At 34.1% G+C, this 21,543-nt stretch overlaps 1 protein-coding gene across 1 annotated transcript in view; it reads left to right on the plus strand.

Annotated features, from left to right (window-relative positions):
- csmd3a (CUB and Sushi multiple domains 3a) overlaps positions 1-21,543 on the plus strand; it is a 685,206-nt gene that overhangs the window by 231,015 nt on the left and 432,648 nt on the right. The window contains exons 18-20 of the mRNA XM_056474744.1: positions 527-715; positions 9,785-9,901; positions 13,357-13,572. Of these exons, the coding sequence (XP_056330719.1) occupies positions 527-715; positions 9,785-9,901; positions 13,357-13,572 (522 nt within the window). The remainder of the gene's footprint in view (positions 1-526; positions 716-9,784; positions 9,902-13,356; positions 13,573-21,543) is intronic.

Below are 21,543 nucleotides of genomic sequence, written 5' to 3' on the forward strand. Positions count from 1 at the left end.
ATATAATAATATAATTCTAATATAATATAATATAATTCTAATATAATATAATTCTAATATAATATAATATAATTCTAATATAATATAATATAATATAATATAATATAATATAATTCTAATTTAATATAATATATAAGAATGTCGCTGGTTCGAGTCCCGGCTGGGTCAGTTGGCATTTCTGTGTGGAGTTTGCATGTTCTCACTGTGTTGCCGTGAGTTTCCTCTGGGTGCTCCAGTTTCCCCCACAGTTCAAACACGTGGTATAGGTGAATTTAATAAACTAAATTGGCCATAGTGTATGCGAGTGTGTGCAAGTGTATGGATGTTTCCCAGCACTGGGTTGCAGCATGAAAGGGCGTCCGCAACAATTGCTACATAAGTTGACGGTTCATATAATATAATATAATATAATATCATATAATATAATATAATATAATATAATATAATATAATATAATATAATACTAAGTAAGTTTACATGGTGTTTTTTTTTTTCTTCACTTGATTTATCTTCCGCTGTGTTTCAGGTGTCACTCTGGACACTCACTCATGTTTGGACCCTGGCGTGCCAGTAAACGGGGTCCGTTACGGGCAGGACTTGGCCATCGGCTCTGTGGTGTGGTTTGGCTGTGAGCCCGGATACAGACTGAGCCACGAGGAGCAGTTGGTCTGTGAAAAGAACCACTGGTGGAGCCACCCTCTGCCTACATGTGACGGTGAGCAGTCATCACAATTACACTTCTCCATTACACCAATTAACGCTCCTCATTAAGACACTTCTCTGATTTCTACCTTCGAAGCAATTCCAAGAATATTCAGCAACATTTTAATTGAAGCCTGGCTGCAAAGTTAAAGTCAAAATTCACAAGTGCTCCGGTGAATTTTTCAAAAATTTCCTAAATGCAGTTTAACAGAGCAAGGGCATTTTCACAGTATTTCCTAGAATGTTTTTTCTTCTAAAGAAAATCCTATTTGCTTTATTTTGACTAGAATAAAAGCAGTTTTTATTTTTTTAATAACCATTTTAAGGTCAAAATTAGTAATATTATTATGTGAATAACACAAATAACACATATTGTAGCAGATTTACATTTTGCAGACAATTTCAATACTATTTTAATGCAAATGCTAATCAAAATTCCACTACATTCAGACAATACTGTCTGAATGATCTATTATGGTCACTACTTATCATAATAAAAGGGACGCATGCATCTCCCCAGAGCACTAATGTAGAGTTCAGACTGCACGATTTTCAAAGTAGTGTCATCACAGAAGTTTTCACACTGCATGACTATCTGGGCTAGTGTTTTGTCGCTGCTGTGTTTACACTGTAAGATGGATCGATGAAAGGGGTTTACTTACTGCATGACTTCACAATAGGAGAATCGCCGACAACTTTGTCTCGGTCTGCAAACTACATCTTACAACCAAACACACGTGAGACGTGACATGGAATCGACGCGAGGTCATGAAGTATATATTTTGTTATTAACTATATAATGAGAAAGAAGCCTTTAGTGATGGAGAAAATGTACTTATTTTGCTCACCTGGCTTTTGAAGGGAAAGAAATATTTCTCTTCAGCTTTTTTCCTTTTCGACACAGTTGTTGTATTTCTCAGATGACATGTCAAACAAGACATGGGTGCTCCTGCCAAATTTCCACTAGTTTTTCCTCCATTTCTTGGGTCCAAATACACTGAAAACAAGCCCTTTCAACATCTCCCGAACCTTCCGCTAGTCTGTAGAGACCCACACTAGTGGATGCTGCTCTCTCGTTGGCTGTAGGTGATCGCCGATGTTATTTTCAATCAGAACACATTTTACACGGCATGATTTAAATCTCTGACAGCTCTTGATATTTAGAATGCCAAATATCTGACATGTCAGCGACTCATCGTCGATTCTCTCAGATCGCATATTTAATACAGTGCTCTAAATACAAGCTTTAAATTGAGCTCGGGTTCATTCTGTTCCCACTGATTAAATTGTTTCAGCAGCTTAATTGGAGTTCACCTGTGGTGAATTCAGTTGATTGGACATGATTTGAAAAGGCATACACCTGTCTATATAAGGTCCCAGGGTTGACAGTGCATGTCAAAGCACAAACCAAGCATGAAGACAAATGAATTGTCTATAGACCTCAGAGACAGGATTGTCTTGAGGCACAAGGCTGGGGAAGGTTACAGAAAAAATTTCTGCAGCTCTGAAAGTTCCAATGAGCACAGTGGCCTCCATCATCCGTAAGTGGAAGATGTTTACAACCACCAGGACTCTTCCTAGAGCTGGCTGGCCATCTAAGCTGAGTGATTGGGGAGAAGGGCCTTAGTCAGGGAGGTGATCAATAACCTGATGGTCATTCTGTCTGAGCTCCAGCGTTCTTCTGTGGAGAGAAGAGAACCTTACAGAAGGACAACCATCTGTGCAGCAATCCACCAATCAGGCCTGTATGGTAGAGTGGCCAGACGGAAGCCACTCCCCACCTGGAATTTGCCAAAAGGCATCTGAAGGACTCTCAGACCATAGGAAACAAAATTCTCTGGTCTGATTGGGCTAAAATTGAACTCTGTAGAGTGAATTCCAGGCATTTCATTTGGAGAAAACCAGGCACCGCTCATCACCAGGCTAATACCGTCCCTACAGTGAAGCATGGTGGTGGCAGCATCATGCTGTGGGGATGTTTTTGAGCAACAGGAACTGGAAGACTAGTCAGGATAGAGGAAAAGATGAATGCAGCAATGTACAGAGACATCCTGAATCAAAACTTACTTCAGAGTGCTCTTCACCTCAGACTGGGGCGATGGTTCATCTTCCAGCAGGACATTGACTCAAAGCACACCGCCAAAATATCAATGGAGTGGCTTCACAACAACTCAGCGAATGTTCCTTGAGTGGCCCAACCAGAGCCCAGACCTGAGTCCTATTGAACATCTCTAGAGAGATCTGAAAATGGCTGTACATGTACATGAAATACTTCTGTACATGTGATTCTTCAGCTTTTTATTTTTAATTAATTTTTTCACATTGTCATTATGGTGTATTGTGTGTAGGAAATTTTGTGTATTTGAATTGTGTGTAGGAAATTTTGAGGGAAATATATGAAATTAATCCATTTTGGAATAAGGCTGTAACATAAAAAAATGTGTAAAGAGTGAAGCGCTATGAATACTTCACGGATGCACTGTAGTTCATACTGTGTGATTGTTACTCACGTGAACGAGCACCGATTTGCCTCTGATTTCAGGCATTTGTCGGCGATTTCACAAAACTTGTCGGGGAGTCAAAATCAGGGCTAAAATCATGCAGTCTGGACTCGGCATAACAGGTTCACATTCAAGACCATTCACAGCTGTCCCTGAACGATGCAACAGGCTACCACTCTGACCCAAAGTTGTAGAATTACAACATAGACAAAATGGGCTCTAAATTAAATTTGATGAATGTTTTCTAAAATAACAAAATATGGATTTGTTCTATACATTGTAATCAACACACAAAAAATATTTAAAGAATTTTACTTAAATCTTGTGCAAAAAAAGAGATCAGCCCAATGCCAAGAGAGCAGGTTGAGATTTCATGGCAGGATGACCAGACCTATAAACTCTTTTTCTATCCAAAAGCATCACGAGGACACACAATAGGACCCATTAATCATGAAAAGAATTGTTAAAAGTGTATAATTCTGCAACAGTGGGCTTTACAGGGTTAAGCAGTATTTATTTATTTATATTTTTTTTTTGATTGTCTACAGAACAAACTACTGTAAATTGGGGAAAAAATATACAGGGGTCTAATAATTCAAGAGGGCTAATACTTCTGACTTCAACTGTATATGCAGGTATAATAATTCTTATCGCATTTAATTCTGACTGCAAACTGACATCTCATCTCAAACATAATTTCTCTGACAGCAGGAAATGTCAGTTTTCAATAAAATCCACAACTTAATTATGTGTAATTGCAGGTTGTTATTTTTTTATATAACAACATGTAGTTAAAGAGTGCCATTCAGAACTTAAAATAGGTATGCTGTTAAAAATAGTGTTGTAGTTTTTTTAATATCGTTAGGATATATTATTGGCCATAAGAATTAATGAAATCGTTAATTGTTAATGATACATCTTCATGCATTATATATAAAGGCTTTAAGTCTTACTGGATATTCTATTCTTTTTTTTTAGTTCTGTTTGGAGTTTTTATGAGCATGCATGGTATTGTGAGAGCTACCAGAGAGCTGTCTCAGTAAGACAACTGTTGATACATATAAAAATAAAATAACATAATATTGTAGTGATAAATGTAATCACTTATGTTCAAAAATGGATGGTCTTTATAAATGGTATAAATGGTCTTTATAAATGGATTATTAAATTATTTATTTAATTTATTAGTTTTTCTAATTCTTGCTAATAATTCGCACGCACGCACGCACGCACGCACGCATGCACGCACGCACACACACACACACACACACATATATATATATATATATATATATATATATATATATATATATATATATATATATATATATATATATATATATATATATATAAATACCGAAATTTAATTAATTTTCTTAAATGGATTTTCTTTTTTATTAAATTACATTAAAATATAATTTAATTCAATTCAATTATTCATTTCCTTTTCGGCATTTTTAAATTAAATTATTCATTAATTTTCTTTTCAGCATTTTTTTATTAAATTAAATTAAATTATTACTTTATTTTCTTCTCGGCATTTTTTTATTAAATTAAAATAAATTATTCATTCATTTTCTTTTCGCCTTTTTAAAATTAAAATAAATTATTCATTCATTTTCTTTTCGCCTTTTTAAAATTAAAATAAATTATTCATTCATTTTCTTTTCAGCTTTTTTTTGCTAAATTAAATTAAATTAAATTAAATTGCTAAATTAAATTAAATTAAATTGTTCTAGATTTAGTTGACTTTTTCCCCTTGATTGATATTCTTCTGTATTACTTGTTTAAATATTAATTATAAATACAGAGTAATGTCCTGGAAATGTTTAATTTGTTACCAAACCAATTGCTGACCCATTGTTGGGCTTTCTATTAAGACTTAAGTTCTATTAAGTTCTGATTTCTGAAATTTAAGCATTCAACTGGCATTCAAAGCTCACATTGACACATGGACATCATCTATATACTAAATAACTGCAGGTTAGCTATACATAATAATTAAAAAATTTTTAAATGTTATTAGCAACTAATAAAGTTATGGTTACTAATAACTTTTCTGGCTTTGATTGTAATGCAATAATGTGCACCTTTTGTAAAGCTGCTTTATAACAATGATTATTGTGAAAAGCGATTTACAAAAACTTTAATTGCGTTTAATTGAATATTGCTTGTGCGATTTGTAACTTTTTGATTTAGTGGCTAATTTGTATAAATTTGTATGATTTCATTCATACAGTTTCATATGATTTGCTCATTCCCCAATGACGATTGAGTTTAGGGGCGGGTTGGGTACCATGCCTCCCTTTTTAAAATGGTACATTTTCATAAGACTTAACTCATACAGCTTTATATGAATTAGCCACTAAACTGTCACACATAAAATAGTTACATTTCCACTTGAGATTAGTCTGAAACTTTGCACCACAGCTGTATTCAGACTGAAGCAACTCCAAGCAACAATTTTTATCCATAGGGAGTTCATTGGATGAGGAAAGCTTGACTACTGGAGGTGTATTTCAACTGAAGATGACCATCTCGTTATCTAGAGTAAAGTAAAAGTCGATTTTGTTGACTTTAACCTTCGGGTAAAATTTTCCAAGCGAGCACTCATTGGCAGGTCTGGCCCATTTGGCGTATTCAATTTTAATGACTTCATGTCATACGGAATGAACTGAATATGGAGGAAATATTTTGGGTACTTCACAGTGCCGGAGGGAAGAAAGAAAGTGATTTAGGCAGATGTTGAGCCCGAGGCACTAGACTCTTTTTATCGTCTCGCGGGGAGTGACGCTGACATTCATTATCATTAAAGGTGAAGTCTCTAAGGAAATCTGCTGTCAGTGCTTAAATCCTGAAGTTCAGGCCTAAGTGTAGGCATCTTAAGAAGTACTGATTATGACTGCATCTATGGTGCAATGGCTATGTTCCAAATCATGGTGGCATTTTAACTCTACAAATACAGAGGCAGTCATTTAGACCATTTGTACATTTTGCAATTTATTAACTTTGTTAAAATAAAGCTCATATGCAGTGGGTAAAGAAAAAGTATTGAACACGTCTCCATTTTTCTCAGAATTTCTTATTTCTTAAGGTGCCGTTTGCTTGAAATTTTCCCCGGATATTGGTAACAACCAATTAAATCAATATTTTCAAAGAAAACAAATCGAAAGGCAGTGAAAGCCCAGACAGCAGCTGAAATCTTTTAGTTGTCCGTATCACTCCTCTGTCCTTCGCCAGTATAAATGAATATTAGCTTCTTCAGTCCAACATCTACGGTATCAGGATGTTGAAGATGAAACCAAGGTGGACGTTTCAGACAATGATCCAAAACACATCCAAGGAAACTCTCAAATGCTTTCAGAGAAAGAAAATCAAGCTGTAGAATGGCCCAACCAATCACCTGACTTGAATCCAATAGAAAATACAAAATAAAGATCAGATTTGATAGATGAGATCCACAAAACCATCAAGATTTTTACACTCTGTTGACGTCTGAAAAACTCACACCTGAGTGATGCATGTGACTTCATTCCCCATATGAGAGGCGTCTTTAATCTGCTATCACCTAAAAGGCTTTTATATAAAGTATGAAACACAATTCAGAAGTTCACTTCAAAAAAACTTCATTTTTATTACACGACTCATTTTTCAGATTTTTTGTTTGTTTGTTTTGTTGTATTTTTATGTTCGTATTGTTTGGGTTTTTACCAAAACCTGGTTTAATTCCATGTCAACAGCTCCTTTTGAAACATTATACCCAGTTTCCATTTAGTTTTATAAAATAGCAGTGTAAAGACTTTCCAATACTACCTCGCTGGCTCTAAAAATTCTGTTCTTTTATTATTAGCAATGCCTTATGTGCATACTTAGTGTGAAGTAAGGGTAACGGTGATTTATTTATTTTTTACATATCATTTTCCTGCCTCAAGAGTATTTACTGCAGTTCAAACATTTGAACATTTTGTCTGCTTAAAAATAATTTGGTATTCTGTTTCATCATGTTGCCTGTACTAGTCTCCTCAGTTAAGTCCTAAAGTGGTACTAGAATGTTTTTTGTACTTGGATTGACTGTTACCCAAGATCTATATGTGCCCAAATCAATAGTTTGAGCCCTTTCAAGATAATGCCACCAGCCAATTCAGCTTTCGGTTTAGTAGAAACCCCTATAATAAGGTTTCTTGAAGCACTCAGAGTCTCTCTTTAATAGACAGATTGTGTTCTGAAGAAACACAATTAGAGATGAGCCTTTATTTTCAGATTCTCTGATTGCACACACCAAGAGTCAATCTAGTGTATTTGGTTTTTTGTTTTATTATTATTTTTTTTTACATTTTGTCTACCTACAATGTCGCTTCAGCATGTTTTAGCAAATGTTAGCAGGTGGTTTTGTTTGGTTTAGACCATACAATATCAGAAAAATGTGGATAAAGACTACCCTTAAAAAATGCTGGGCTGTCATAGCACAGCACTGGGTCAAATATGGACAAACCCAACATTAGGTAAATTCTTTCAATTAAATTTAAATTGTCCATGTTTAACCCAGTGTTGGATTACAACATCCCAGCATTTTTTAGAGTGCAAAATTAGCTTAATATGATGTTTTAATGCATCCAAAAACTATTTAGTTTGCTCTTTGAACAAAAATCTGAAGTATCTTACAAAACAAAATGTGATTTCTATTTATTTTTATTTGCTGTGTAAACATTTTATGTAAATTAAGCCCTAAAAGTTGCAATCAAATAAGATTTTTTTGTAAACCTTTTATACTGAAAAATTATTGTTGAATTAAATTCAATTTGGCTGTTTATGCAAATTTTAGGCCAATCCGAACTCTCTCTCTCTCTCTCTCTCTCTCTCTCTCTCTCTCTCTCTCTCTCTCTCTCTCTCTCTCTCTTTCTCTCTCTCTTTCTTTCCCCTCTCTCTCCCTCTCTCTCCCTCTCGGCAGCATTTTGAACTAATTGTAAACAGGATAAGGTTTTCTGAATAATCCCAAAGTATAGTGAGTTACAATAGTCCAATCTAATGGTAATAAAAGCATGGATTATTTTTTGTAGATAGAATTGGCTGTTTTTAAAAGTTGAAGCTGAAAGAAGCAGGATTTAACCACTGCATTTATGTTTGTCAAAGCTCAAGTCATCATCCAGAATAACACCCAGATTTTTTACCCAGGACTTCTTAGAAACACTTCATTTTTCAAGATTAAGGCCGAACAAAATTATTTCAGTTTTTAAAATTTAATTTAATTGAATTTAATTTAGTCATTATAATCTAGTTTCCCAGAGATGGGTTGCGGCTGGAAGGGCATTAGCAGCGTAAAACATGTGCTAGATAAGTTGGCGGTTTATTCCGCTGTGGCGACCCCAGATTAATAAAGGCACTAAGCCAAAAAAAATGAATGAATTATCATCTAGAAAGTTCAAAGACAGCCAGGCTTTCACATCCGTAAGGCATAGCATAAGAGTCTCTAGCCCACTTGAACTTGGTTTTAAAGGCAGGTAGATTTGGCTACACTTCATTAAACATGTTCATCATCGATATATATATATAACTGCAGGTTAACTATGTTTATATATATATATATATATATATATATATATATATATATAATAACTTAAACTTTTAAAAACTATTAGTTACTATTTAATTAGTTAAAGTTTTTAGTAATTAATAAAGTTTTTGTAACTAATAACTTTAACTTTGCGGAATTTGATTGTAATGCAGTAATGTGCACCTTTTGTAAAGCTGCTTTGAAACAATAATTATTGTGAAAAGCACTATACAATTAAACTAGAATAGTGAGTCTGGTTAACAACTTGAGTCTGGTTTCTCTCAAGGTTTTTTTTTCTTCACTTTTGCCAATTAGTGAAGTTTTTTTTCCCTCTCCGCTGTCACCACTGGCATGCATGGTTCGGGATCTGTAGAGCTGCGCATAGTTGGATTTGCTCTTCAGTATTTGGACTCTCAGTAGTGATTTTTAAACCACACTGAACTGAGCTAAACTAAACTGAACTTAAACACTAAAAACTGAACTACACTGTTCCTATTTACTATGACCTTTTATGTGAAGCTGCTTTGACACAATCTACATTGTAAAAGCGCTATACAAATAAAGGTGAATTGAACTGAATTGGATTGAGCTGTAACAAGTTGATAGTAATTTAAGTTAGCACTTTTTTCAGTGTAAAGACTGAAGAAAAAAAGTGCAGAGACCACTTTTTTAACCGCATAGCTATGGCCATGCAATCACCCATAACACCCTGGCACCATAGCAGAGGAATTTGCATGGGCAGTAGCACTTTTTTTACTAAGAAAACTTTTATAGGCATAGTAAAGTGACCTTTTCTGGAGAAAACGGCAGGTGGAAAGCTGCTCAAAGTAGAAGAACTTCTCATTACTCTCATTAACCTTTCAGTGGTATTTTTACTTCCGGTGAAGGTTAGTGTGCTCTTTGAATTCCCCAGGCTCATCACTGCTTATCTCAACAGAATTCCTGAAAGTGATACTAAAAAAAAGTTGCATATGTGCTTCCAGTAAAGTTTAAGATCTTTTTTTAAGATTCCACACGTGTCTTCCTGCAGCTCTGTGCGGAGGCGATGTGCGCGGCCCAGAGGGCATCATACTCTCTCCCGGCTTCCCCGAGCTCTATCCCAACTCATTAAACTGCACATGGACTCTGGAGGTCAGCCATGGCAAAGGTAGGAGCCCGTGAGATTTCTTCATGCGCTGTCAGTAGAAGATGAGAACTGGCTTTTGTTTGATATCTTATCTGGCCAAGCTCTGGGTTTCATTCTTTCTTTATTTTTTTAGGTGTCCGTGAACACATAAAAGTGTGTATTTTTTATGGTTTTATGTACTGAACACAAGCATGAAAAATTGACAGACCATTTGGAAATTCTCAGTTTCTTTTGGATGGATTGGATTTACTAGGTGTATGCTTGCGTTAAATGTTAACATTTGTTCTATTGTATGAAGTTCTGATAACATTTCCTTCAAATTATAGATATAAATATTGTTATTTAGGGTGTACTCACTCTAGGCACGGTTGTTTCTAACTATACACAGGCTCGTCTCTCCACCCCTCTCCCTTTCAGCTTGCAATTACATTGCAATTTTACCTTCCAATCTCAAGCATGCTTACAACTGTTCAGTTTTGAAGAGAAGCGCTCTCGCTCAATACAGAGGAGATTGCTTTAGTTGTGTTGTTTTGTATTATTTACATCATTTGGGATGTAATGACTCACAGTCAAATCTTTTGCTGAACAGATCCACCACTTTTGACGCTCAAAAACTTTCATGAACTTCATCGCGCTGCACATATTAAAGGGTTTGCTGAAGGCGGCAGCTGACATTCAGCGAGGGGTTTGCATCTTTGATAAACTATGACAGTTCACGTTCATTGAAAACTAAGAATGATTAATAAATCTATATGAAACAGTCCCTTAAAAGTGATGTCACGTCTTCAGTTTCATGCTCCAGTGATATTTGTACTCACACTTGTGAAACGAACCGGAAAATGCACCCGGGCACGGTTCGGGTAGCCTGGTGTGAGTACACCCTTAGAGTATTTGTCAAATTGATCAAATTAACAATTTAATTGCCCAAATACAAATTTTTGAACTCTACTGAAGTTAAAACTTTAGTATTGTGTTGCCTACAAATGAATATATGGAACATTCTACCAGAAACATACATATTCACTTATAATAAGTCTTGCAGGGGCAATTGTGCAAATGATGTATTTAAGGTTGAATAAAACAAATAGTGTAACATGATTATGTGGTGCATTCTCAGGTAAACATTGTTTTTGCTATTTAGTCCTTGTAAGATGAATTTTAAGTAAAGTGTCTGATGTATGTAGAGCAGAAAGAGTTTTTATAGGTGGTTTGTCAAGCCCACTCACCTGTGTGAGGCACACTTCAGAAATGCACAATGTTTTTCAAGAGATAGAGTGATATCAATCGCATAATGTAATTTGAAAGTGTATATCCAGACAAACTGAGAATGTTCAAGTGGTCTCTCTTGAATTTTTAAATTCCTGTAAAGTGGGTTGAATTTAAACAAACAAATTAAATTTAATAATGTTCAACTTAATGTGTTTGTTTAAATTCAGCCAAAATACATTTTTGTCAACGACTTAATGTAAAAAGAAAACTTTTGTAAATCCAAGGGATCATTTTTTGAATTGTTTTTGTGATAAAACTGCTACCAATTGTTCAATACGCTATTCAGGGGAAAAACACAAATAAGTTGCTTTGATGTATCATTTTGGTCATGTTTCGTTTAGCAATAATTTAATATAAACTCCAAATTGCAAGTATAAATATGGCCATTTAGAGCATTACTTCCAGAAAACGACAATAGGTCAAAATAATAACACTCACTGGCCACTTTATTAGGTACATCTCTTTTTTTTTTTTTCTTCAGAACTGCCTTACTTCTTCGTGGCATATATTCAACAAGGTACTAGAAATATTCCTCAGAGATTTTGGTCCATATCGACATGATAGCATCACGCAGTTGCTGCAGATTTGTCGGCTGCACATCCATGATGCGAATCTCCCATTCCACCACATCCCAAAGGTGCTCCATTGAGAACTGGTGACTGTGGAGGTCATTTGAGTACAGTGAACTCATTGTCATGTTCAAGAAACCAGTCTGAGATGGTTCAAGCTTTATGACATGGTGGGTTATCCTGCTGAAAGTAGCCATTAGAAGTTGAGTACACTGGTCATAAAGGGATGGACTTGGTCAGCAACAATACTCAGGTAGGCTGTGGTGTTGACACAATGCCCAATTGGTACTAATGGGCCCAAAGTGTATCAAGAAAAATGCTTTCATGTTGTTGATGCCAAAATCTGACCCTGCCATCCAAATGTCGCAGCAGAAATTGAGACTCATCAGACCAGGCAACGTTTTTCCAATTTTCAATTGTCCAATTTTGGTGAGCCTGTGCGAATTGTGGCCTCGGTTTCCTGTTCATATCTGACAGGAGTGGCGCCCGGTGAGTTCTGCTGCTGTAGTCCATCTGTCTCAAGTTTCGATGTGTTGTTGTGGGTTCAGAGATGCTCTTCTGCAGACCTCGGTTGTAACGAGTGGTTATTTGAGTTACTGTTGCTTTTCTATCAGCTGGAACCACTGTGGCCATTCAACAAGGCATTTCCACCCGCTGCTCATTATATTTTCTCTTTTTCGGACCATTCTTTGTAAATCTTAGTGACGAGCAGTTGGACAGGTATATCTATTAAAGTGGCTGGTGAGTGTATTTGTTTTGATTGAAAGTATTGGTTATTGCACCAAATATTGATTTCTTAAAGTATGAAGTAAAAAAAAACTAAAGTTTAATGTTGTATAAAAATTGAATATAAGAAAGTCTTAAAACAGAGTTTCTTTTGTTATTTTGACCATTTTATTGATGTCATTGAAGTTTTCTGAACAAAACAATGAAATATTTTTCTTGAGAAAATATTTAAAAAACTTTAAATTATACATCCAGAGAAACTGATCCGTTCCTAGTTCTCTCTTTATCCATTTCTGTAGACCAGGGGTCACCAATCTCGGTCCTGGAGGGCCGGTGTCCCTGCAGGGTTTAGCTCCAACTTGCCTCAACACACCTGCCTGGGTGTTTCAAGTATACCTAGTAAGACCTTGATTAGCTTGTTCAGGTGTGTTTGATTAGGGTTGGAGCTAAAATCTGCAGGACACCGGCCCTTCAGGAACAAGTTTGGTGACCCCTGCTGTAGACAGTATATATACAGCAGAGATATTTAATACAGTGTTCAGAGGAAATAACACAAATAAGTTGAATTGGCAAGTCTGTTATATGTTATAGTTTCATTAAGCAATGATATAAAATAAGCGGCTGGTAAAACAAAATGTGTCCAAACATGCATTTAATTAACCTCTCTTCAAAACACATTCTTTCAAATCAGTTGTATTCAGTTGTATTATAAGTATTCCTTCAAAACAAAAGGTAATTAAAATGTATCATTTATTAGCATTAACATTTATTTCAAACATCCAGCCTAATCGAATCTATTTTACGGTAAGTGCGGGATTTGTTTTATGCCCACAGCTTCAAGAGTGATGCGTCCTGACATGACCCATTTTGACATTTTTTTTGGTCAGTGTGAAATAGTGCTCTTCTGTTCAGGTGTGCAGTTCACGTTTCATGCGTTTCACCTGGAGGATCACCATGACTATCTGCTGCTGACGGAGAACGGCAGTTTCGCGCGGCCTCTCGCTCGGCTCACCGGTTCGCAACGACCCCCGCCAGTCAATGCTGGACTGTACGGAAACTTCAAAGCCCAGCTCCGCTTCATCTCAGACTTCTCCATCTCCTTCCAGGGCTTCAACATCTCGTTCTCAGGTGAACCAAACTAGCTTTGTGTCCTGTTGGAATCTGTTTGTCTGTCTTTTGTTCTGCCATTCTATTGTACTTTCACTGTATGTGTATGTTGTTTTGTCTGTATGTCATGTCATTTTTTTATTCGTTGCTGTCTGTTGTTCTTTCTCGATGTCTTTCCCTCTGTCTAGACTTTTTTAAACAATAATTTATAAAAAATTACAATTAAGTTTTTATTTTTATTTTATCACTGTCCTTCTAAACCCATATGATTTTCATTCATTCATTCATTCATTCATTCATTTGCTTACATTTTAATACTTTAAAGTACTTTAAATGTTACATTTTATACATTTATGAAGTTTTTTTTAATGAATCATTCCAAACCTATATGGTTTTTATTCATTCATTCATTCATTCATTCATTCATTCATTCACTTAACTTTATTACTTCAAATTATTTTACATTTAAAATGTGTGAAGTTTTTATTTCATCCATAATTTCAAACCCATATTGTTTCCTTTCTTTCTTTCGTTCTTTATTTCTTTCATTCATTCATTCATTCATTCATTCATTGACTTACTTAAATTTGACTACTTTAAAACTGGACTTTTAATACATTTATAACATTTGTTTTATCCATTATTCCAAACACATATAGTTTTATTCATTCATTCATTTATTAATTCATTCGTTCCTTCATTTATTCATTAGTTTACATAAAAATTTCACTACTTAAAATTTTAGAATTTGACATTTTATACAATTATGACGTTTGTATTTTATCCAGCATTCCAAACCTATATGGTTCAATTAAATAATTCATTCACACATACATTCAATCATCAATTCATTCATTCATTTATTAATTAATTAATTCATTTATTTATTGACTTAAATTTTACTACTTCAAATTTGACATTTTTTTACATTTGACAATTTTGTTTTATACATTATTTCAAACCCATATGGTTTCATTCATTCATTCATTCATTCATTCATTCATTCATTCATTCATTACCTAAATCATTTGTACTAATTTTATACAACAAAGCCTTGTGGTTTCATTTATTCATTCATTCATTAGCTTAATTAAATTTCATTACTTTAAATTTTCAAATTTTACATTTATACAATTATGACGTTTGTATTTTATCCAGCATTCCAAACCCATATGGTTCAATTAAATAATTAATTCATACATACATTCAGTCATCAGTTCATTCATTCATTCATTCATTTATTGACTTAAATTTTAGTACTTTAAGTTATTTCAAATTTGACATTTTTTACATTTTTGTTTTATACATTATTTCAAACCCATATGGTTTCATTCATTGATTCATGCATTGATTGATTCATTCATTCATTCATTATCTAAATCATTTGTATTCATTTTATACAACAAACCCTTGTGGTTTCATTTATTCACTCATTCATTAGGTTAATTAAATTTCATTGCTTTAAATTTTCAAATTTTACATTTTATACAATTATGACATTTGTATTTCATCCATCATTCCAAACCCATATGGTTTCATTCATTCATTCGTTCATTCATTCCATAAATCATTTGTATTTGTTATCCATCAAACCCACATGGTTTCTTACGTTCATTCGTTCATTCATTCATTTTCTCACGCTAAAATATTAAGACTATTTACAATATTCTTTTCCACCCAACTAAGCTCCAAACATTCTGAAAAATGAATATACATTAAGGTAATCATTGGAGGACATTGTTCTTATAGAAAACATCTGAAGTACACTCATTTTTCAAATCATTGCATTCAGTTCAGAATAAGAGTGTACACAAACAGGCATTCCAACAGAAGCAATTTCCTCTGAATCATTCATAAAACCCTTCTCACATAACCCGCCAACATCAGTTCAGAATGGAGTTTTCATGAACATTAGACGAATATTAATGCAACACTCACTGTAAAATGATGGAGCGGTCCTGACCTAAAATTGTCAGGAATGTTTTCTGCTTGACAGTTTTACCATCTATTATTTAATGTAAGAAGAGTTTTGAAACCTGAACGAGTGCGATAGCCATTGCCGTTCATTAATAGGAGATCTAAAATGAATCATAAATCCATTGTTAATATGGAAGGTTATTCTAGGACAAGAGCAGTGCCTACAAGAATGTTTCTATGAAAAGTCATAGCAGCAATTAGATATAGATGGAGCTTGGTGCATTGATAAAGGTAATCAATTGGCAACAACTTGAGCTTGGTCTCAGTGGCTTATTGAAAGTGTGAGAGTTATCAGTGTTGCCGGCAGACTTTAGCAGTGGCTGATATTAGAGCTGGCTTTGGGCTGCGTTTTTCATTAGTCACAGATCCCCACTGGATGATCCCACTGTGCCGCACGCCAACCAGCCTATACCCACTGGGCGCTGGGTTAAACTGGGCTGCCGTCTAATGGAATTAGCTGATCCACCTTTTGACGCAAAAAGTGGAAAAGATAGCTATTTGACAACTGGAGATGAGTTCATAGTGAAGAACCACCTAGGACGCCAATGGATTTTTAAAGCGGACCTATGATGCAACAATCACTTTATTATGGGTTTAAATACAGATGTGTGGCATCAGTTTGTGAATGTAGTCAGCTTTTAATGGTCAAAATGTATTAATTTTATTGTTTATAATCACACTTCATAAAAACAGTCTGCAGAAACACTTTGATTGACATTCTCCCATTTGTACGTGTCATCAGAGGGGGGAAAAGCCCCGCCCACTAGTGATGAGCTCTCCCTCGTTAGCACAGGATGTGAAGCTGCAGTCACACTGGGCTTTTCCTCCCATAGACTTCCATTAATACGCACGCAAATGCGTCAGACAGAAAACGCAAGGTCATGCGTCAAGTTTTACATGTTGCTTCAGTGCAAAGTTCAAGCTTGGTGAACTCTGACCTGCGAAATCGCATTACTTGACTGCGTGAGACCAATTGAGGATCAAAACACGACCTCTCTGGACAGAATTTTAAAATATGGAGCAATCGCTCGCTTTTTTAAATGTCTATTCATTTTGTTTAATCCCGCACATTTTCGCAGCTCCGTACGACAGAATTTCGCACACACAAAGCCCAGTGTGACCGCAGCTTTAGTCTTGTTTTTGGATCTGCCACTACGCTGACACATAGATATTCATAGCTCCGCCCTCTTTTGAAAAGAGCACAATCTAATTTGAATTTAAAGAGACAACGTTTTCAATGTGACCCTTGTTTAACAAAAATGCTATACTTGATATGTCAGGTCACTAGGCCACTAGCTGTAAGGAACTGACAGTAGCTATGTTTCCATCCACCTATCATTATGCACATTTTGGATATTTGCATAAAGGTTGATGGGAACACCAATATGCATATAAATTTTGAAAATGCGCATAAAAAATGTATATGCGCATAACTGAGTAGGATAAACTTTATTCAATAAGAAAAGATGCGCGTAAACTAGGATGGAAACACTTTTATCAAACAAATTCCAGAATGCGCATTAAAAAAGTCATGTGATTTTGTTATAAGAGATCATGTGATGATGATAATGTTTGTGAATGGACAAACCAGCAGGCTGAGCACACTGTAAAACATCTGAAATGTTGATTTGGTAATTCCAAAAAAACGCCTTAACCATTAGTGTTATTATATTATTAATGACCTCCAAAATTGTTAACTGTTAGCATTTGAGCTCTGCATCTCATGGCTTCAAACGCCACCGCGCGTTCATTGCTTGTCGGCATTTGTTTTCTGAGGCACAAGTAATTTATTAAATGAAGAAAAGATTCACTCAGCTTCTCCTACCACAGCAAACTCCATTTTTACTTTTGATATTTGATGCAAGTTAATCAGGAAGTGTCGATTTTGTTCTCTTTGACTCGTTGGATGGACACGCTGCTTTATATGCACGTCTTTAATGCGATATTCCAGTTTTGCACACACATTTAATTTGCATTGGTGTCTACTGTGTTTAATTTGGCATCCACTTTATAACCCATTTTTGAATTTATGCATTTTAAGTTACCAAAATTGCTGTTGTCAAGTTTTTTTGCTAAAAACGTTGGCGTGCAAATGGCCCCTCGTGGCATCCATCAGAAAGAACCAGGGAAGAACGCACCATCTCAGATCTGTTCTCGTGGTCTTCCGAGTTCGTTCTGCCGAGGTGACCTGGCAAGACCAGTCTTCACAAAAATGCAAGTCCGTTCTCTGCATTCTTGGAGTTGAGAAACAGCCCGTGTCTACATGCCTAAATGCATTGAGTTGCTGCCATGAGATTGGCTGATTAGAAATTTGCATTAACGAGCAGTTGGAGAGGTGTACCTAATAAAGTGGCCATTGAGTGTATGTGTGTATATATATATATATATATATATATATATATATATATATATATATATATATATATATATATATATATTTATTTATTTATTTATTTATTTTTATTTTATTTCATTTCATGGCAACATATTTGTTTAGTTTAACTTTTAATTTAATATACTAAAACTTACATTAATATCTAAATAAACACTCTAAATCAACTACTTAAGCAGAAATAAACCTCATTTTAGTCAAGATTATCATTGTTTAACTATAAATTAGATAGTTATCAAGGAAACATTTCTCATTTTTGTTTTTTCTGACTTACTAAAATAAACTAAAACTATTGAATAAAAGTGAATAAACTGCATAGATGTCCTTTAAAAAGAAAAAGCTACCAAATGTTGTAGACCTAAAATGCCTTAAATCGTAATTCAAGTGAAAACAGAGCCTATATACTGAAGTGTTTCTCTGAGTTCAGCATGAAGCATGGTTAGAGGACACTGCGTTTGATTGAAAGCCAAGTTGTGAATTGAGCCCATAGGATTTGGCTCATGTTTACTGAGCCTTCATATACATTAATTAAGAACTGGAGTTATGAATACCCATACAGTTACCCACCGGCCAATTTCCCATATTAGCCTAATATATATTCCCTGATGAAAACTGCGCTTGACCTTTTTCTGCTAGCGAATATTGATGGGATTGACAGAAGCAGACATGCATAATGCGAAAAAATATCAGGCGGGAAACTGCAGACAAAAGCTTTTCGCCACTAATGTTCGGGAAGGAGACTTGCTATTGTTACATAATGCATAAATCTATTTTGCTATGCGACAAAGTTGTATGGACACATCTATGTTTGGTAATATAGTTGAATATTAAAGTTCAGAGAAAAAGCGAATGGTACAAACAAGCAATTGGCATCATTTTGCCGTCGACTGTCAAACTGATCTGAACCCATTACAGCACCAGGACCTAATTGAAACTGCAGCTGCTGCCCGTTCTGCATATCATTTACATATGTGGAAATGATTCACACTGTTCCTATGATAGCTGTAATTGATTGCTGGAGTGTTTGCAGATAACCCAGAGTAAATGTTCAACCTCTGTTTACTCTGTGGATCACGATGTGATTTCAGACCAGATTGAGAAAAAATCAAGACTGAAATAACGTGCTGAAATTAAGCATCAAGAGGCCGCGTGTGGCATTTAATCAGGGATATGGGATCTCAACCTAAAGTATTAGCTAATATTAGCACTGTACATCCCAAGGTGTGCAATATTTTTTTACGATAACAAAATAAAATAGTATTTTTTTTCTGCAAACTTATAAATAAATATGCCAATAAAACCATGAGAAATGACAGAAAGTCCTTTTCTTATTGAGGGATCCAATCAAACCATTTGTTCAAAAGAAACAGTCTATATGAATAAGTCTTTTATTTATTCAACCGATTCCTTTAAAATTAGTCAAATTCTTTTCTTTTTAGTGTGTTATGTGGTTATTTCTCTATAAAAGTTTTCTTGTAATTTTGCAGAAAGTAATTAGATTTTTTTTATTAAGCATTTAAGTGCACACAGAATAGATAAATCACTCATTTGTTTATTAATTGAATTTATTTTTAGCAACACTTTTTGGTGCAGATTACAAATTTTAATTAATCATTTAATAGATTTTTATTTTATTTTATTTTGTTAATTATTTTATTTTATTTATTTTTAGTTAATTTGATTTTACTTAATTTATTTAGTATTTTATTTTGTTATTATTTTTACATTTAATTAAATCATTTGGTATAGGTAGAAATGGTACAGATTATCAATTTTAATTAATCCTTTAATAGATTTTTATTTTATTTTGTGTTATTTTATTTAATTTATTTTTAGTTAATTTGATTTTAATTAATTTATTTAGTATTTTATTTTGTTATTATTTTTACATTTAATTAAATCATTTGGTATAGATAGAATTGGTACAGATTATCAATTTTAATTAATCCTTTAATAGATTTTTATTTTATTTTGTGTTATTTTATTTAATTTATTTTTAGTTAATTTGATTTTAATTAATTTATTTAGTATTTTATTTTGTTATTATTTTTTACATTTAATTAAATCATTTGGTATAGATAGAATTGGTACAGATTATCAATTTTAATTCATCCTTTAATAGATTTTTATTTTATTAATTAAATTTTTTATTTAATTTTTTATTTTATTTTGCTGTTTTCATTTTTTCTTTCCTAATTTTTAATATAACACCCAATTCAATTATTCACTAGCCTTGAAAATAGAGCTTGTAATTAATTTCTTTAATATTAATAACACTTATGGTTTACGTGAATTGTCATGTCCTGCATCTTACAGGACTTATTACAATTAGTTTTGGCACAGAAGAAGTTCAACCTCTGTAGCATGATGCATCAGCAAATGAGGCCAGCAGTAGAAGTTTTCTGCTAAAACTTTTTTTTCTATGAGCCATGCAAGAACTGTGTGAATCATGATGTGATTTTAAACCAGACATAATTTAAAATAAAATACATTCTATTATAAAGAATCAAGTGGCTGTGCATGCCATTTAATTGGCTAGTATTTAGGTAAATGGCTAATATAAGCCCTAAGCATCCTAAGGTGTGCAATATTAACGTTTTAAATGAATCCAACCAACATAAATTCAAGTAATTCGTTCAAAACTGCTGATTCAATCAACAATGAAGCACTGACTCTTTATAAGAATGGGTACAAAATGAAGTTCAAACTATGCAGTTTTATGCATCAGCAAATCAGCAGAAAAAATATTTAGCTAAAAAAAAAAATTCTTCAATGAGCCATGCAACGACTCTGGTATAATATGTGAATTGTGGTGTGAATTTAAACTAAACTAGATAAAAGTTGAAATAAAATTCATAAGTTTGAGCATCAAATGACAGTGCATGTCAATTAATTAGTTATTCTTTTTTTAGTTTAAATAGCTAATATTAGCCCAATGCATCCTAAAGTGTGCAATTGCTTTGCTTAATAACAAAAATAAAAACATTTTCTGCTGAGTCATGGATAAATGTAAAATAAAAAAAACAGTAGGTGGCTACAAGTTGTTTTCTCAAAGACTGCTCACTGAATCATATATTCAAGGGATTCATTCAAAATGGCTACTTCATTGAGAAATGAATCATTTGGCTGCATTTAAGCAATGCAAATTTATTTATATGGCACATTTCATACACAATGGTAATTCAAAGTGCTTTACTTAAACAAGCAAATATAAACAAAATAATTAAAAATTATAAAAACTGATGAAAGCCGATTAAAATGTGTTAAAACAGGTTTTAAAAGAATTGAAAAAGAAAAAGACATAATAGTGCGACCTGTCTGACGTAGCACAGTGCTCAGCTAAACAGATGTGTTTTCAGTCTTGATTTGAATGTGCCTAATGTTGGAGCACATCTGATCATTTCTTAAAGCTGATTCTAGCAGCAGGGGGCGCAGTAGCTGAAGGCGCAATTACCCTGCTTTGGCTGAACTCTAGGGATTTCTAATTTACTTGATCGCAATGATCTTAGAGATCTGTATTCAATGACATATCTGTAATGTATTGAGGTTCTAGGCCATTTAGTGATTTATAGACAAGTAGTAATACTTTAAAATCTATTCTGAATGTAACTGGGAGCCAGTGT

This window comes from Danio aesculapii, chromosome 16 (assembly GCF_903798145.1).
Source record: "Danio aesculapii chromosome 16, fDanAes4.1, whole genome shotgun sequence".
NCBI classification, from domain to species: Eukaryota; Metazoa; Chordata; class Actinopteri; order Cypriniformes; family Danionidae; genus Danio; species Danio aesculapii.